The 20,237-nt window shown below is 38.2% G+C and overlaps 2 protein-coding genes across 3 annotated transcripts in view; both read left to right on the top strand.

Annotated features, from left to right (window-relative positions):
* Positions 1-7,608: 7,608 nt before the first annotated feature.
* On the top strand, positions 7,609-10,715 carry LOC146455667 (prolactin-releasing peptide receptor-like). 2 transcript variants are annotated; one of them, XM_085094055.1, is made up of 5 exons: positions 7,609-7,736; positions 7,876-8,146; positions 9,059-9,298; positions 10,108-10,387; positions 10,430-10,715. In XM_085094055.1, the coding sequence occupies exons 1-4, from the start codon at positions 7,627-7,629 to the stop codon at positions 10,378-10,380; spliced, it is 894 nt and encodes a 297-aa protein (XP_084950181.1). In that variant the 5' UTR covers positions 7,609-7,626; the 3' UTR covers positions 10,381-10,387; positions 10,430-10,715. The 2 variants fall into 2 exon arrangements, with proteins under 2 accessions (XP_084950181.1, XP_084950180.1); XM_085094054.1 differs by having other exon boundaries at positions 10,108-10,715.
* Positions 10,716-20,085: 9,370 nt separating this feature from the next.
* LOC146455666 (galanin receptor 2a-like) overlaps positions 20,086-20,237 on the top strand; it is a 6,358-nt gene continuing 6,206 nt past the window's right edge. The window contains exon 1 of the mRNA XM_085094050.1: positions 20,086-20,237. This exon is cut by the window's right edge and continues 492 nt beyond it. The gene's annotated coding sequence lies outside the window, so the exon portion shown is untranslated.

Raw genomic sequence — 20,237 nt, 5'->3', positions numbered from 1 at the left:
AAGTGTTAGCAAAGTTTGTCTTATCTGCCGAATTTTCGATCCGTGTTTGGCTTTCCAAAAATCTTAGCTGATATCATTTCACTCTCCGAACGCCATATTTCGCCCTCTGAAAACAAGAGATATCATAATGTCACATGTTGTAGAAAACGTTAGCTTTTCATCGCAATGGGCCCTTTGGAGCTAACGGTCACATGGTACAAAATTCACCTTGCTGGAGCGCACGTTGCGCACTGGGACATCCAAAGCAAAGCGATTTCATCTACTTAACTTGAATTTTCTTTGTTTGGGATGTTCCAGTGCGTAGCTTGCTCTCCAGCAAGGTGGATTTTGTATCACGTGACCGAAGCTGTAAAGGGCCCATTCATTCCATAACTGTGTGGCGATTAAGACCCTCCTAACAGATATTCACCGAAACGAACCGATGGGTGCCCCTGTTAAACTACCTGAGAAAATAGGTAACCATACCGTTCGCCTTGAGAGAAGCAGACTAATTCAACAACATAAGCACCAATACTGCATAAGAGACGGAAGTTGTAATTAAATCTTCGTAGGTGGTTGTTGCAAACTGGTAATTGATCCTTCTCGATTACGTCAGGTGCCAGATTGTTAGTTAACAGCCTAATGGCTTCAAAACTAAAATTACCAACGGCTATTTTTACACTGAGAAAGGTTAACTTTTGCTTCCAAATTTCACCTTCCAGTTTCGGTGGCAAGATGGATGCCACATTCTTTGTTACTCTCTATAGGCACGGGATAAGATCTCTATTGCTGCTGAATAAGTCCGCTTCCTTCCCCTCGAACTAAGTTGATTTGTTCCGCAGCATCTGAAGCAACTATACGGAACATACAAAGGGAAGTTGTTATTACGACTTCCTGGATACTGTTGCAAAGTGCTTATTGACCCTTCAAGTGAGCCTACCCGACTGGTGCGGGTGGTGGATTGTTTTTGCAGCTTAATGGCGTGGGTTGTGGGTAGAAGTAGCGGGTCGTGTGCGTGGATCGTGGGAAGACTTTGTGGTTGTGGTTAAGTGTCAAAGATAAAAATTATATTGGAAAATTCATGAAGTAAAAATTGCGATTATTTCAAAGCAATTTTCTTGTCTTCAGACTCCTCTTATACTCTTCAAAATGGCGGTGTAGTTTCAAAGATCAACTAATTTAAAATTTTCCGGAGGGCTTAAGAAAAGTGTAAAACAAAAAACCAAAAAACTCTACCAAATTAATGTTGAACGAGTGAAACTTAAATGTATTAATGAACCGTTTAGGTCAAAAGGACAGCATAATAAAACACTTGACAGTGTAAGACCTTAAACCTTTAAAACCGGGAGTTTCTTACTGAGGGTTAGGGGGTTAGTAAGTCCTCGTAAGCCCGCCTTTTTTATTGATTTATTTATTGATTTATTTATTGATTTATTGATTGATTGATTGATTGATTGATTGATTGATTTATTATCTATTTTTTGTAACATTGGCCTCAGTTAAAAGTAAGGAAATGATTTTAACAGGCATAGTTACTGAACAATTGAGCTCCATTGTTTCTTAGATTTGGGTTTTCTTGCCCGCCATTAGCATCGATTGAACGAATTATACATATATGCACTTGTAAGGCCTATTCGTGTCCGTTAACCAGGTGAATCCGCATTTAATTTACGACAAGATGATAACTGTGACAGAATGAAGACAATTCAGCCAAAATTATCTATCGGAATAGTTCTCTCCGTACGCTTAATTTCTGGTTTTAATTATGGCCACCTGGGACTCAGTAACAACCAAGCTGTCTCTTTTTCCACTGACATTTCAAATTGATAACCGAGACTGCGCAAAGCCGAAACACTTACATTGCCCTCTTTTGAGATTAGAACAGTTGCCGAACAGTGAGTTATAATTAAGACCGATCACGTTTTGACTTAAGGTAACTACAGAGATGAAAATTTTAAAGTATTTTTTTAAGTGATCTTTTATGTGGCAAGCCACGTAGAGAAACCATTTTCATCGCTTTGAAATGTACTAATAGCTACTGTGCACACGCCGCTGAATCTGAACGTGAATCATGTGGTTCAGATGCAAGGCTGAAGCAAAGTAAAACGTCAGTAAGTAGTTAGACAAGGAATAAAGGCGCTCTATTTATGTTGCCATATGCATGCCACTTCTTTCCATTTAGTTTTACAGGAATGGCTCGTTTTTCTCTTTTTCGCGCGCTGACATGCGCTGCCACTTGCGTTGCGCGCACGCGCGCGATTATGAATTCGGGCATGTGAGCTAATTTAACGAACTTTTTAACGGTATAGTTTTGTACCCTGAAGAAGGCAGCATTGGTGAAACGTCGGTTGAAAATCTCTTAAAAGTGTCGATTTTATAATTTTTAAATTCTCATTAAATAGTGATAAGAAAAGACCATTCAAGACCTAAAAATAAAACGTTCTTTCCCTGGTTTTTCTCGCTAAAAAAAATCGCACAATGGATATCAAATCATAATGTTGTGGTAGCACGTTTACCACGTGACGTGTTGCAAATTAATCGGTGGTTAATTTAACATCTGTGGAAGAAAAAACTACGACCCCTGACTTAAAAAGTCAACTGTATTTAGAATGCTCTCTTCAAGAAGGAACAGAATGTTGTACACTTCATAACTCAAGTAATTCAACTTTCCTAGTTTTGCTGTTAAGCTTTTATGTATATGCTATTCTCTGTCATTTACCAACAAATGTCTAAAGAGCACGGAGGTTAATATATCCTCACTTGAAAATAAGAACTCTTTCTGTTGCAGTGACAATGACAAAAACAAATTCTTCAACGCTATATTCTTACAAGAAGAGAGCAAAAGACAACCTCGTTCCCAGGGTCTCTCCTAGAGCTAACAGACCGCACAAAGCATTATCTTTAGCTTGAAGGAGAAACACTAAATGTTATCAGATAATTGCGTGGTGTTTTGAAAACGAACGTCACAAGAAAGTGATATGGCTCTAGGTTTGATTTAATGTGTAAATCAGGCTTTTAAAGTGGTCAACCTAATCCTAGTTCCATGGATAAGCTTTTTTCGTAATAGATAGGACCTTTTCTTCACTAAGGACAAAAATTCCCCTTTTTGTTGAAGCTGATTTCAAGCGTTCGAGAGTTGTCGGTAAGCAGGCTAACGCTGGGTTCGGATAATGGAAAATCCGGACCGCAGGTGCGTGCGTCTTTAAGTAGGGAATCAAGTTCTAGGACTTAAGATTTAGGATCGCTGAGGTACTTCAGAAAAAACAATATCGTTGATATTGTTTGATACTTCCTGCTTGCTTTTTATGTGGCATAAGCAAAAGATAATAATACATGCCGTAAACATTTTCGTGCTAAGCCAACGCAGCTAATAATACGGTTGAGGAGTTGGAGATGAAGTTTCAGGACTACCGTTTTTCTTACCTACTCTAATGATGGATCTCTGTGTGTTTTTATATTCGACACCCAATGGCCCATTTGTCACATTTCCACGGATTGCTTTTGTTGTTTGGTATGCCTTTCTGGCAAGTCAGGATATTTCGATCAAAATGTCATGTGTTGCGCTGACCTGTGATATCATTTGAATAAAAGACCATATATATACAGTCTATTTAATTAAATAATTAGCGGCTAGAGAACTGAGTTACCATCTCAGTTTTTCATCCACTACAGTATGATATTTTCGTACCAGCAGGAGCAAATTAGTGGTTCGGCAAATTAGCGCGTCTGGGACAACTCTTTGTCTCTCTGCAGAGAAACAAAATCATTAGTGGAAGTTTAGTATCCGTTCGTCGCCATGAAGTACAACATTAAATCTGTAATAGTATCGCGCATGTGAAGATAAGTAAGATAGCGCCACAAAGGAAAAACGATCTCTGTTTAGCTTGACTTCAGTGAAAATTCACTCCTTTAGCTCATTTTCCTTACAGTTTACATGTATGGGGTTTGTTCTTTTAGGACGTTTAATTACCATATTCAATTACTTCACTGTATGATTAGAGGAGTGAGTGACAACACATTTAGCTATTAGAATTATGATGACAGAAGGGAATACAAGTTAGCACCTTTGAGTACCGTGAGTAACATAACTGTCTTAGAGTGCTCAATTTGAATCTATATTTGCAAATGCTAGATTATTTGTTATAGGTAACACGAAAACCAGAACTCTTCCCTCAGATAACGCAAAACGAAGAGAAAACATCTTTTTTTGCATAAGGTAGGTTTAAATAAATCGTGATTCGTGACAGAAATCTATTTGTATTCTGAAGCCGGTTATCAGCCTTTTTAAGCAATCTGACTCCATCTTCGCACACACTACCTACCTCAGCAGCAAGTGCACAGGGAGACTGATCATTTCCAAACACTGCCTTAAAATGCAGATGCCCAGTCAAAATCTTATTTTAGATTATCCTTTTCGGTAAGTACAGTCGAAAATTATCGCAAAAAGGTGATGAACAGGACAGTTTCCAGTTTTAAATCATGTGTCAACAACGAAAAACATGAATTGACAGAGTGTAATATGTGAACTTTCTGAATTTTTTGCCAAGCACGCTCAACTGTGCTTGCAAACAAGAAAAAACCCCGGTTTTTATTTGGCTGCCCATGTATTTAATAATGAATTTCCTTGATTTTTTCATTCCACAATTTTTTTGTTAACATGCAGGACCACTCATTAAACACTTTAGTTAAACCTGCTTTCCTCAAAACAAACTCTTATTTTTATAGTTTTTTTGACAGAAAAAAAAGCCTTTAGGTTGAATGCTAGTTTTGTAACCAAATAACTGATATCTCAGAAGTTTTGCGGGTAAAAAGTATTGTTCATGACAAGGCGCATAAACGTTTCCATAACAAAATTGAAGGAAAAATTACCGAAGACTGCATGACTCTCTATTTTTTTTTCCTGTTCATAACCGTTGAAAATACCTTTTTTCTGACTAACGATAAATGAGGCATACATATATTGTATTTTGTTTTTCTTCCTAAACCTTGAACAAAACTTGCACGTAAAATTACAGGAAATTGCTGACGTTTAGCTAGTGCCGACGAAAGCGCACTCTTTGAGAGAGAACTCGCTTCATTTGTTTTAATTTTATTTAGCTTTGAGTCTCTAGATAAAATAAAGAAGCGTGAATATTCAAATAGAAGCTGTTGAGAAGTGTTTCCTGTGCCAGCGCTGTTAATTGTATTATTTATCTTTTCTCAGTGTTAAAACGTACGCGATGTAATTAACGTTTCACTCAAACGGTTAAGGGGTCTCCCTTCAATATTTTCGCTTGCTTTGAACTCAGTTCCGATATTTCAGTTCAAGTAAAAACGTTGCTGGAAATTCATTATAGTTGCCGCAAATTAAAACAGCAAACAGGTGCTGCAAAAAAAAAAAAAAAAAAACATTTAACATAGACGCTCATTGAAAGGAGGAGGAGGACTTGGTACAACTTTCCTTTTCATACGGGATTTTGAGCACAAAGCCGCCATATTTTTAACGTCGGGAACTCTCATATAATTGTGAACGAGTTTTCTAAATGTTTTGTAATTACTGTACAGAATGTGTTAGTTCGCAATAACTCGTTCACAATAATATGAGAGAGTTCAGAACGTAAAAAGAAATTGGCGGTTTCGCACTCAAAATTGCCCGTGAAGGGCCCAGGGCATAGTTGTACTAAGTCCTCCTCCTCCTTTCAGTGCTCGCAACTGTTTGCTGCTTTAATTTAAAGCAACCATATTGAACAAAATTTACTACGGGTCGCAATTTCTAGAGCATCGTTTAAATAAATAATAGCCTCCATTTTGGCGCGAAAATATGCTAAGATATTTGTCCGCGGACATTATCTGTTCCGAGAACCGAACAGTTTTCCGAGAGCGAAGCTCGAGGAACATTGTGAGCTTCGAGGAACAAATAATGTCCAAGAAAGTATACCCGAGTATATTTTTTAAGTCAAATGGAGGCCATTGTGTTTATTATCCTTCAAATATTTTTCGCAACACGCGAGATCTGCCAGTCTGTCATATGTCAATCACGTCAAAGTTTGTCAATTGGCTTCCAAAATCCCTCCGTCTTTCAATATTCAGATTTCTCTTCAGTCAAAAGCATATGTTTGGGGTGAAAAGTACAACATTTGTCTGAGAGGAAAAGAAACTTTTTCAATTCCGTGAAAGACAAAGGCAAGATGCAAGTGGCGGATAAGGTTACAGGGAATCTAACTACCTCTCAAGAACAAGATCAAAGCGAAAAATTGTCAAGCAATGCATTCCGTAAAATGTGTAAACGGCCATGAACGAAACAGCCGGCACTTTGTCGTTCTGTTCCTTTATCTCGTGTTGAATTGGAGCAGTACTTTATATTGAAAATACGACTGTGGAATTGATCAACCGAAAACGAGCAGTGAAGAAGTCGAGGCTGAACCTGCAGTCGAAAACGATGGTTTTTGTTGGATTTCCATCAGAGCGCTTTCTTTACTAACTTGACATTGAATGGAGCCAGAAACGATTAGTCGTTCACAATCGCTAAGGATTGAATTTGGTGCTCGAGAGTAGGACAAGCTGCTTCATATCATAGAGAATTTCGACGTCTCGGGTTATCATGGCTGGTTTATGTTTTCGTGGACGAAATTTTGCCTTCGCGAGCCAGCTCGACCAGGTTAGCATCGAGAGCTTCATTTGCCGGCTTGAACTCTCTGTCAGTAATGACACCGAAATTTATGTTTTCTTTATTTAAATACCTATCCAGGCCAGCACGAATTGCTCTCATTGAATTACGACTGTAATATTTGTCGGTCGTGTGAGCGAGCTTCGACGTAAAATCTACGCAAAATATTTACGAGCTCTTATTTTGTAAACTCGTTTAAGCTTAATGGATTGTTGATGGCTTTGTCCTTTCGCCAGGCTGAAAGAAAATTGTCAATACTCTACAATAAGATGGGCTTAAACTTTTTGTCTTTCATATGTTTTTGTTACATTTTTAATTCAAGGGCTGTTGAACAGAGTGAAATTTGATTCAAAGCAAACGAAAATCTCTCGACGAGCTTGAGTATTTGAACATTGTGTCAAGCTCCTGGTCACAATTTAGGCGAAAAGTTTGCGAACAGCTTGCCGTCAAAATGAAGTTGATGTTTTGGTGCTTTCTAGTACCGCTTTATCGACCGGTAGGTTTATATCATCTGTCACGAAAACGAATCGTTCTCCCATCTTGACATTAAGCTTAACTTTAATTGCAAACTTGAAGCCTTGAAGTTTGGGAAATCAGGATATTCCCCAGTTTTAGCTGGGGCACATTCAGTCACGTGACGCGTTTAGACTAATCAGGGGGGGAGCGAAAATATTTGATTGATTATAATGGCTCATATACCTCGGTTGCTACTGAAGCCAATCAAAACTTTGCAAGTGCAGTATCCGATGATCCAGATTGATAGGGATCAATGCGATCGCGCCAATCAGAATGGAATATTTGCAGTTGATATGGAGAGGTACCTCTTGTGGAATACCGATCAAGACATTATTTTTCACCCTGAATTGAAGAAAGAAATAAAATGGCGTGAATTTTACCCAGGCTTATCCGATAGTGGTGCGTGTACTAACACTCATGTAATATTTGTCTCAATCAGGGGAGTGATCCAACCTGATCACGTGAGTAACATTCAATCTTCAGCGATGTCTGAGTCACATCCTGCCGTAGCAACAGTAATGTCTGTACTGATGATTACAAGCATTGTCGGAAACCTTCTAGTTTGCGTTGTGGTAAAAAGAAACCGGGATATGAGGTATAGATACTTGAGATGGATGTTTAACTTAAACTACTGTTAGAGTATTGCTTACAGTTTAATTACTGCATTTTCTTCAGTGCAGCTTTTTAAATACGTAATCGATCTGTGTACGAATTTCCATCGTTTAATCCTGCAGGACTCCCATCAATTATCTGCTTGTAAACCTTGCGCTCTCTGATATCCTGTTCGCGACATTTTACATACCGAAGATCATCTTAAGTTATACCTTTACTCAACCGAGGGGTCTGCCTGGAAGAATTTTGTGCACACTGTTGACAGATGGGACCCTGGCGTGGGTGGGATCAGCGTCATCTGTCTTTACTCTGACAGCCATCGCCACGGAACGCTATTATGCAGTGATATATCCTACTGGCAACAAAAGAAAACTAATCATGCATACATTAAAGGTGTGTTAATTCTTCAACGCCTCCCTTGGAGTCAGATTTCTTTACTTACTCTAAGATCCTCATATTCAGACTTCATAAAAGAAATAGATTTCCCTGAAAACTCTTCCATGAAATTTTCTTGGCAAGTAGGAAACAAATATGAAATATGAACCGAAAAGTTTAACCTTCTTAAAATGTATTTTCAGATTCGAACTTTTTGCACCCCCAGCTGTACTCAAAACCTATTGACGAAATCGTGAATTTTGCCAGACTTGCAGGTTTTAGTTCTTGTAAATACAGATTATTCAAAACCTCCTAATTCGATATTTATAAACGATGACCTATAGTACGTGACCCTTTACGTTTAAATCATGGCGAATCGCGATCATTAGCTTTGATTAGTGTAATATATCTGAGGGCACATAGTTTATCTACTTCAACCACTTGTCCCATCATACAATTTTGCCCAAGCTCAGAGAAATAAATTGCAAAAGTGGTTCATATTCACAGGTTCTTTTACATATCAGTGGAAAGTTCCTTCCATTGTTTGTGAAATTTGGCGGCAATCCAGGTTCTGTTCCACAAGTGAGAGGTGAAAGTTGTGACATTCGACTAACATGGCCATATTTCCATCTGACTAGTCATCAACGAATGTTAGCAACAAACCAAAGTTTTATCCCCTTACCCACAATAAGCTGCTCCCACAAAACAGTTTAACATGAAAATGCTTTTTGTATATTGACAACCTTCTGTTCCTGTACTGAAACACTCGAACGCTTTCAGTTTTGCACCAAAGTAGTTCCTACTTTGTTATTTGTAGCATTTGAATCCTCTCAATGTAAATAAAGGAAGCTTTATTTTGTATTTTCGTCAAAATGACACATCATTTTTGCAATCGTTGTTGAGCTTCTTGCGTTTTCCTCGTTTCTCTAGTTTGTTATTCCTGGTATTTGGATCCTCTCCGTGATTCTCCATATCCGGGAATTCGGGAAAAAAATCGATCACAACATCTGTATTTACGTCTGGTCTGAGGTGATGATCAAGGCTATTAGTGGGATGTGGCACGCGTTCGTGTTTCTCTCCTCTCTTCTAATGGTAGGGTTATACTCCAGAGTCGTGTATACTTTGTGGTTCAAGCGTAATGATGATCACGAGCTCACATATCAACAGCAGGTATGAGTTAATGGGGGAAATTCGCTGATTTGGTCGTGTCGTGTCGTTCACGTTGATCCAGTGTCAAAACTGTTGTTACAAATTAAACAGTGCGTCTAACCTTATTCGTCCTTTCCATGAAAAAATGCAATCTATTTCCACTTATCTTTCTAAGGAAAACACATCTTTATGGCTAAAGCAGAATCCGCTTCTTTTGTAATAAGTACGTACCACTGGCGTCCAGAAATTTCTTTAATAGAGATGCTTCTGGAAATAGTGTGAAAAAACTTCTGCATCAGTCAATTCCAGCAATGCCCATCCCCCCAGGGAATCAGTAGGGTATTTTTCAACATTGTGGGTGCCGGGGGTCGGGTATAAGTCTACCCCACGGAATTTCATGACCTCGTTATTTTCACCTCACAGCATTGTCACTTCCTTTCAATGATAAGTTCATCGGCAAAGACGATTAATTTGTGATTAGCTTGGTCAAAAGAGGACAAAGTCCTAGATCTACAGATCGAAGGAACTCTTTGAGAATTAGTTTGGCCGGAAATAGCTTTTATTATAATGAAGTTAAGCCCACAAACGTAGAAATCTTTACTTGTGTTTTAGCTGTATCGTGTTCCCGCCGGGGCATTGCCGGTTTCTTTTCAAAAATCCTAATGAGCGACGGTTGGTTCGGGTGGATGAGTACTGCTGGAATTATGACTGATACATTACGAAACATTTGGATTGCTAAGGACCCTTTGGAACACACTTTTGGAATTAGTTCAGTGGTTTTATTTTTAGTATTTCTGCACTTCTCTAAGGGAATTCGTCTCTTTACGCAGGGCGTGTTAAAGATACGGAAGAGAGTCACATTGATGGTCGTCACAGTCAGCGCCATCTTTGGAATCTCCTGGGGCACTCACTCAATTTTGCACGTCTTAGATGACATTGGTTCTTACAAGCTCAATCCTTTTGCAATTCCCATTTCTCACGTCATGCTCATGTTAAATGCCGCTGTCAATCCGTTTGCATATGCTCTGATAAACCAACGATTCAGGGAGAAGATCAACAGATTGATATTCTGCTATTCATCGAGGGTTCACGTTGCAAGGTAATTGGAAGGTATCGAAATGTGCAAAAAGAACACCACCGTATAGGCGGCAGGTCTTTCCTCGAGGCGGTAAATTATGGCGATGAATTCCAAGAAAATCTGTGAACAGACATTCCATTAAGTGGAATTTGAGGAGACTGAGAGACCGTAGCTTGTCCCGGTGTAACGTCGCGCAAGAGTTTCTGGTTACCATCTTGTGGGTAGTATATTTGTCAAGTTGATTGCATGATCTTGATTAAACATAAATGAACGCTAGTTTTCTTTGAAAGACGAAATACCAAACAATATTTGCTAATTATTTTCCTCAGGGTGTAAACAAGTGTAAAAGACTGAGAGCGAAAAGATGGTATCAAATTAATTTTTATCGAGTGAAGCTAAAATAGAATGAGTAGGAAAAGACAACGTAAGAACACAAGACAGTGTAGGTCCTTAAACCGTCAAACCAGGGGAGGGAGGGGGGGGGGGGGGGAGGGAGGGGTCAAAGTTAAAGTCAAAGTCAAATAACTTTATTTATCCACGGTATTCTCATTAGTTACACCAGGCACTACTTATAGAAATACTCGTTACAAAATTCGTGATATAAACTAAACCTACAATAAATTAAGTAAACTGCTTTACATGAGAGCTGTGTTTGATTAAGCAATTACATTAAAAAAAAACCACTGCCTGCCGCAAGTGAGTTGGTAAACTGTTCCATAACACCGCACCACTATACCTGAAACTGTTCTTATATGAACATTGGTGCGGGGAAGGGGGACAGAAAGTTTATCTTCAGTGTTGCGAAGAGAATAGCCAGTAATGGTGCTACGCTCGACAAATCTAGATCGAAGATAATCAGGAGCGAGCCCATTTAGAGATTTATACACCACGCAAGCTTTTTGTATCTGGCGCTGAGATTCAAGCTTTCTCCAATTCAACTCTTGAAAAAAGGTATTCAGTACTGGTGTTAAAGGCAGCGGAGGTCAGGACTCTAGCAGCACGGTTTTGTAGCTTTTGGAGTTTATTGGCGAGAGTTTTATTACAGTTACCCCAGACAACGTTACAGTAATCAAAACTGAGAATAAATAAATTGCAGCGTTCTATGAGGAACAAAAGGTCGAACGCGCTTTAGGGCCCCAATACCAGAAGCAATCTTCTTAGATAGATTCTTGATGTGAACATTCCAAGTCAAATTTGCATCTATGTAGATACCAAGAGATTTGGTACTGGGTACCTGGCTTATCTGGACTCCACCAATTTTTAGAGAGGGAGAGTGGACCAACGATCTAAGCCTTTGCCGAGAAACAATTAACATGAATTTAGTTTTAGATTTATTTAGTGTAAGCTTATTAGCTATAAGCCACTCACGGACGCTGGCAAAATCTTTATTGAGATTAAGTTCAATACTGTCAGCACTATTACCTGCAATCGTCAAGTGGGTGTCATCGGCGGACATTCGAGGCTGTGAGTGCGAGAGACAATTCGGTAGGTCATTAATGTGTAAGAGAAAAAGGAGCGGTCCCAGTATTGTCCCCTGAGGGATGCTATAGGACAATACACAATTGTTGGAAAGGGAGCCATTTAGGAAACATTTCAGATTGCGTTCAGATAAGTACGATTTAAAGGGGAAGTATCACGAAAATTTACTGTAATTTCAAAACCCAAAAATGTTTGACTGTCAGCAGAAACAACGAAATAATTGGCAAGTTTGTTAAAAATTATCGCCCAAATGCAATAAAACTGTCGATTAGTGCCTCTGGCCAAAGACATAGTAGGCCGGTTTGGATTGAGACTTGAAAAATATTAGGCTAATGTTTTTCAAGTTCTCGCATTTTTGTTTCCAAAATGCGCTAGAACAGATCACGAGTTGTTTCTTTCAAGAATTGAATTGATTTCGTTCCTCTCGTCATTCTAGAATTATTTGGCAGCTGATTGAAGTCTTATTTCATCATTTTTAACAAAAGATATCAAAAACCCCATGATACTTCTCCTTTAAACCACTCAATTGAGGCGCCTCCTATGCCATTCACAGCCAGCTTAGAAATCATAATACTGTGATCCACCGTATCGAAGGCTTTTTTGAGATCCAAGAATACTACGGCCTTCACGTTCCCATGATGATCTATATTATACGTCCAATCATCAGTTGTCTCAAGTAATGAGGTAACTGTAGAGTGGAGCGACCGGAAACCCGACTGGTAAGAGAAGAGTAGACTATTATCCATTAGGAAGGCATAAAGTTGATCATAAATAATCCTTTCAAAGACTTTTGCAACCACTGGAATAATAGAAATAACACGGTAATTGTCTAGGTCAGTACGGTCTCACTGTTTGAAGACTGGTACTACTTTTGAGCACTTCCATTCTTCAGGAAAGATACCGCGGCAGTCGTTATAGAAGTATTAAAAATCAAACAAAGGGAATCAACAATTAGATCGACGCAAATGCGAAGAAGTGTAGCCGAAATCTTATCCAATCCCGTTGCTTTGGATTTACTTAGCTTAGATAAAAGAGAAATAACTTTAGAGCGATTGGTTGGCATGAACTCAAAATTAGGGCTATAAGGTGAGGGATTGCTCATATAATTCAGATGTGTGCGACCATTGTTGTTAAGAGGTACCTCATTAGCAAGTTTTGGTCCCACAGTAGCGAAATGATTATTAAATGCTGTGGCTAATTCTTGTGGATTACAAATGGATACGCCGTTTTGTTTAATTTCTTTTATGGATGGACCATTAGATTTCCGAGAAGTAAGATCGTTAACAACACGCTAAGTCATTCGTGGACTCCCTTCGTTATCATGAAGAGCCTTAGTTTAATACGATTTCTTAAGCTTGTCTAATTGCATTGTTTACAGAATTACGAATTTGTTAATAGTTCAGCCGATCCGCAGGATTATTGGATCGCGTTACGTTCAACTTCGCTTTGTCTCTGCATACGCTGTTTCAAGTAAGGCGTAACCCAAGGCGATTTCAACGCACTAACACGTTTTGAGCGCAAAGGGGCATGTTTATCGACATTGCCAAGGAAACTGTTTTTCCTATCATGCCACATGGCATTGGGATTATCGAACATTCTCAAACTGTCCCAATTCGTAGAAAAGATGTCGTTACGGAATTCAGTTAGGTTAAAGTTTTTAAATTTCCTATAAGTCATAGTGGAGTGGTCCCTGGAGTGCACACCCGTTGAAAGTTTACGACAAGCGCTAACAAGGCTATGGTCACTGATGCTGGTGGGGTACACACCAGAGCAAGATACTCTATCTGGACAGTTAGTAAATATTAAATCAATTAAAGTTGACGATGAGAGAGAAACTCAAATTGGTTCATTTATGAGTTGATGTAAACTAAAAAGATTTCCTATGTCATTGAGTAATCTTGAGTTAGGGGTTCCCAACTGAAGCTCAAGTGGAAGGTGTTAGTACACCCCCGTTAGCTCCCTTTAATTCATTATAGTTAGTATATTGGGCTCAGTCAAAAGTCAGCAGATAATTTGACAGGCATGCTAACCGAATACTTCGCGATAACTGGTTTCGTGAACCGGTAGTGGACCGATGTTCGATCAAACATCGTTTCAAGTCAAAGCACGGTAACCTATTTTTCCCCACTTAAAATACAACGGAAAAAGAGACTCTGCTATTAGGAAAAATAATAAAGTAAACCGGTTTATGAAGAAACTAGCTCTAGCTTTAGCATCCCCGCTTTTACGCTTTCTATATGTAACCAATTGCCATAGTTTATCTTTGTCAACACAAGCTTTCATGTTTTGGTGTCTGAGTATGGCAACAGTTGGTCATAGTGAGCTTTTCTCCTGTCGGATTGTTATAAAGTCGAAAACTCGATTATTATTCCACCTAAAACCAAAAGCTTTGTTTTTCTGTTTGTAGGTTTTAGAACTGACATTTCAGGGAAGAAAAGCTCATCGTAGTTAATATGAATATTTGAGGACATTGAGTTGACTAAAAACTTCGCACCACATAATAACGAAACGATCTGTAGCGTTTACTTGTTTATTCTTGTTTAGACTTTTGATTGTTGCCCAACTTTAGCATCGAATTATTATTATTTTTTTTTATTTAATGATACGTATATACACTAGCAAGGCAATTTTCTGGCCGTTCACTAGACGAAACCACACTTAAATAGGAAGTTCCGTTGTAAAAGGGGCCTGGCCTGGCCATTCTCACCTTCAGTTGGCAATCAACCATCAGAGCGTAAACAACTGACAAACAACATGTGTCTTTTTCTGCGGCTCTTACCGATAAAATTGGCTTAACAAAACAAACTCGAACTTGAGTCTTATATTGCAATGTTGGGATTATGAAATTTTGAAGCATATTTTTTCAGAGGACGCTTGAATTAACGACTTGCCACGACTGAACGGCGTCTAAATTTGCATCCCACGCCCACAAAGATGTGAAATGAAGGAGGGGCTTGCCCTTTAATAGCAGAACGTCTTGTTTAACTTCTGACAAGATCGATTGGGAATTTGATCCAAAGTTGTACATGCGCCTTCGTTATGAAAGTTGTAATTAATCGCATACTAGTACAAAGCAACATTTGCAGGAAAATGCGGATAAAATCACTTTTTTACAGGACCTTTTAGGTTTTAGCTCATATTAGTTTTTTTTATTCGTTTTAATTAGTTTTCGTACAATAATTGGCATTTTCCCAAAGTTTTGGGGGGAATGAAGAAATCCGAGATGGCGGATCCAAGATGGCCGCCATTTCGCAATCATAACATAACTACCACGTATTTTGACGTCATCACTTCTCGAAAATAAAGGAAACACCTTTGGCCGTACTATTTATCCACCAAATGTCACTCTGATAACTTTTATATCGGAGCTCCGCGAGCCGAAGGCACGCGCGCGGAACACCATTGGTAAGCAGTTTGGTAATCTGTCAATGCCAGAAATTTTGGTTTTGGTAATGACGTCACTTCCAACCGACCAATGTGAAATAAAAAACTGAACTTTACCCTGTGCTGCAACCCGGTTGTTGTTGTTGTTTTTATTCCTCGGTTGATAACGTCACATTACTTGTTTTTGAAAATGCGGAACATTCTTTTTTTTCAAAATTTTGAAAATATTTGGCATTTTCTTATTCCTAATGTTTATTCCTTATCGCTTTCTTTGTATTTTTTATTTTTAAAATCTTTCTAATTTTTAAATCATTTGTAAGTTTTTAAAACATGATGTAGTTTTTTCTCAATCTACGGGGCCCCATTGAATATCACTTTCGTGACCTATTTTCCTTAATTGAAAGTTACTGTTAACATGTTGACATCACTAAAAGGGGGAATGATAAAGGCCTTGGAAGGAGTCATCGAATAAGCAACAAACAAAATTGATGTAATGTAGCTCTGTATACCCCATTTTTGAGTGCGGATTGTAATCGTTAAAAGTCGTTTTCAGGTCACGTGACTAAATTGTGATATAACAAATTTTGGAGCTGATTAATAAGGATAACGATAACAAACTGTTTGCCAAGTTTCAAATGCTTCCCTAACAAATAAATTTATGCAAAATTATTATGCCGGTCAAGCCGTAACTGACACTTAGTGTACACTGGAAAGTTTATAATGCTAGGAGGCCTTAATTTACCCAGCGACGTGTTTGGACCACTTGTGACGATAGTTTTTTCCAACTCGAGCGCACAACGGGTATAATTAGGCTTCACGGACTTTCGGAGATTTCACAACGATGACAAGAAAATTAAACTCCAGAGCGACTCGCTCGCTAGCAAGACAGGGCTCGTCACAACTCCTAGGTACCCGGGAACTAGCCAACTGGAAGCAGAGCAGAGAGTACACAGACTTCACACCAGCATAGGTTTATTTTAACACTGAGATTATAACCAATTTTAAACTTGCAAGCCTTGTGTTTATATACCTACAGATTACAACAGGTAAAGTACTTTCTTTTATTTAAAAAGTTCGATGATGTAATACCACGTGTAGAAAACACAAATTATCACTTAAAATATCTTACTTTCACGTGCGGTGAATTGTTAGAAGTTCCTTATAAGGAAAGTAGTTTTCCGGTCTAAATCTATAACAACTTTAATTTGCTTGAGGAAACAGAGTATATCAAAAGAACTGCTGAGTCATACGATAAACGTGATCGATCGAAGTACCAAGTACAATCACACGCGTACATGTGGAATGTCCAACAAGAATCAATTAAAGTAAAAGCTTTTGTTTAAAAACCTCATACTGACTTGTAATGATAGCGAACGGCTATAAGCGAGAGATGTATGAGATAAAAAGCTAAATATCAAGCAGCGAAAGCGAAGCAAGTAAAATATTAATGCGACCGAGTCAAACATTCATTGTTTTTATTATCATTATTTATTTTTGTTGTTGGTGATTTTTTTTTTCTGTTTAGCTGTGTTTACTTATTTCTTGTTATGTCTTGCTTCTTGTTGACCGTAGTGTTTTTTAAGATAAGTGTAAACGGCGTTAGCTCGCGCGATGAGCACTTTTTTTTTCCTCTCAGAGTAAACGTCGGAACAAAATATTGTTTAAATAAAAAAAAAACATTCATGTCAAGACTAAAAACCTATTGTTACTAACTGATAAAATATTCTGTTCCAAACGCAAAGCTATTAAAGCGCGCTTGTCAAGACTGGTTCCTTGATATAATTTCGAAAACTAAATTGAAACGTGAAATCTCTCGTAACGGACTGTTACTCTTCCAAAGGTGAGACGTCCTGTGTGCAATTTAACTAATAGTCACGAGTTTTGGTATGGAAGCTGCATATATAGAACAACAACTTTTCAGTTTGGTAAATGGAACAGCATCTTAAGTAGTAGAGTGCCAGGAGGCAAGAAACGTCACTAATTTTGTTCGTCAAATATTTCAAATCATTGTGTTGTGCGCAACATAATGATAACTACGATAGCATTGATATGTTTGGTACTGGAGGCCGCTTTAATTTCGCGATCTGCTTTGCCAATTTCATCTCAGGAAAGCTCTCATTTCATTTGAGGAAAGGCTTACACAAATATTGCAATAAGTAATTTGGTTTGTCACGAGCTGTTCACTGTTAAGCATAACTAAGAAAACTTGAAAAAAGACAAGTCTGAGTCCAACAAGATCAAAAGTATAGGTACGAGGTTTCACGACTGTTCACTGAACCTACTCAAAATCCTTAAAAATGGACGGTCAACGAAAGCTAGAGTTTCGATCGCCGCCGATTTCTCTTCTGATAAACAGTTTCAAATTTCTTACTAGAACAATACAAAAGCAGCTGCTAAAAATATTATGTACGGATCACTTGTATTAAATTTTACAGCTAATAGAAATTATGATATAGAGTCAGTAAAGCGCGCCCTCTAATTGGTCGATACGTGTCAGCCATTTGCCCGTGTGTTGCACGCTGACGTTGGCTTTCTTTCGTTCGATTCCATGAACATTAATTAGAGTCTTTATTGCGTGCCACACCTGAGTTCAATATGGATGTTAAATCACCTGAGCAAATCTGCCTTGAACTATGACGCAAATGAGTTGAAATCATAATGCTTATTTCGGAGCTTATGCCAGAAGAATCCGTCAATATATATATATTTTTTAAATCAACCGTCACAAGGCAAGTAAATGAGACTAAGGCACGTATATCAAAGAATCTTTAGACTGCATTGACCACCAAAGCATTTGATTGCCATTAAACACTAAAGAGATTTTTGAATGCCAGTGAGCACTCAGGAAGCTAAAGTTGCTGTCGGCTACTTCTTGAGCAACTCTTACGCTTCTCTCCTACTTAGCAAACTCCCATAACTCGATGGTTGCACATTGCACGTTGCATGTTTACCATTTCTTAAACAACAGCTGATCCTAACCTCTTTTATTCTTGGTTTATCGCTAAATGCGTCTTGCAGGAACCAGAAAAGCACCGAGTGAATATTACCGTAGATTGTTTCGAAAGGAATTTCTCATTTTAATCTCAAACTATGGACAAGTCGACAAAAAGTACATTAAATTGTATATGCTATGCACAAGCTGTAAAATATAATTATTATTAGTCGGCCTCATTCAAATCATTAACAACGAACAGAGGAGACACGTAACCTCGCCGTGTTAAATTTAAAAGCTGTTTTCAGACCACTTGGTCGTTTTGTTGTTTACCTGCTCTATTTGATTTTGAAGCAGAAAAACCTTCGTTTGCTATCTGGTATTTTATCGAGTTTTACATATGTTACGTATGTTAATACATTGGTGATACATTAATAAGGAAAATGACATAAACACTACATAAATAGAGTAAAAACATACACTGACACACAAACCCAACACTGCATTGTATATACGCGCCTAGTAAACAAAAAAATTAACGATGGACACTTATTTTGTGATTTTTTCTTATGTGATTTAGTAAATCTACTTTCGTGTTGATAGAGTGAATCAATCTTTGACAAGAACACCCGGAAAGACTTTTTAAAGTATTATTTTTACAATAGTATAGATATATTGTTTCAAAATAATTACTAAAATATGCAGCAATAGAAAGTCCTCATTCCTTGTCCTTATACCAAATATCAAAATCAGAAAGAGACTGTATTCTAATATTGCTGTTGCCCCAAATAATCAGGTCCATCCAAATTTGTTTAATTAATAATGGGTCATGAAATGAGTACATGTTCGAGGGATTCGTCCATAATGCTTCCCATTTTCTTGAGGAGGCTGTTAGTAACCAGATACCTAAAATTGAACTTGAAAAAATTGAAAACTCTCTTGCATGCTCCTGATATTCTGTCTAAAGCTAATTTAAATGGCAACTTATGAATTTCATTCCACTCTAGGTAGTCATTTCTAAACATTTCTGCAAACCGTTTCGATTATAGCAAGCGAATTAAAGTCAACTCCTTTTATTGCGGACACCCTCGGGACCGCGAGTTAGTGTCCTTAATATCGAGAGTCCATAATACCTGGAGTTTATTTCAGTCAAACGTGTTTAATTTATTTTTGCCGGGGATTTAGCTGCTGTCCGTATATTATCGGGGTGTCCATAATAGCGAGGTGTACGCGAGGCGAGAGTTGACTGTATTATGCAAGCGGCGCCTTGCAAAATAAGAGGAAGTTCTTGAATGAAAGGACTTCAGAACCAGTTGATGGACATCCGTTAGAACAAGGAAGTCGAACGAATTGACGTCTTCCTCTTAAGTTAATATAGTTGCTCTGTTATTTAAGTATTTAAAATGAAATATCTGATCACCAAAGACACAAGTTGTTACACGAAACGGAAAAAAATAAGTTATATATAGCTACCAAATGGAGTTGTTTTCCAAAACCGATTAAATAATCAGTTTAATTGTGGTTGCGCGGCTATTTATATAGTTTTTCGCGTAAAGAGAATACAAGAGATCTCACATTCCGTTTATAGTGACGCCAATACGCGGCAAAGATGAAGTGAATTCCATAAACTAGATGTTTCTCATTTGTGCAAACCCCACACACTTTTTGCAGGGAAGCAAGATTTGCAACATTTTTAATCAGAGTAGACAAAATATCAAGCACCCGTAGTGGTCCTTAATATAAATACTCTTCAATATTGTGGGAAACATTAATTTGGTTCACATTCTGTTTCCAGTCAGCATAAACTCTAGACCTCGACCTCCAAACAACCGACTGAATCTGTCTGTTCAAAGATAGAAGGTAAGTGATGCTTTTTGTATTGATGATAGGGAGGCAAAACGTTCACCTTTCGAGTGATTGACGCACTAGGCATTTATCGAGACAAGGCGTATGAGGCACGGTCCCTTAACGGAATGTCGATAGCTCAGCTGATGACCTTCATTGGACATCTTCTAACAAAATAAAATAAAACGAAAACAACCTGAATATGGATTTTTTTTAATTGGCCCGTTGAGTATTTCTTATAC

Source organism: Pavona decussata, unplaced genomic scaffold, assembly GCF_977016875.1.
Source record: "Pavona decussata unplaced genomic scaffold, jaPavDecu1.1 SCAFFOLD_272, whole genome shotgun sequence".
Classification (NCBI taxonomy): Eukaryota; Metazoa; Cnidaria; class Anthozoa; order Scleractinia; family Agariciidae; genus Pavona; species Pavona decussata.
This window is presented reverse-complemented; position numbering and strand designations above follow the sequence as displayed.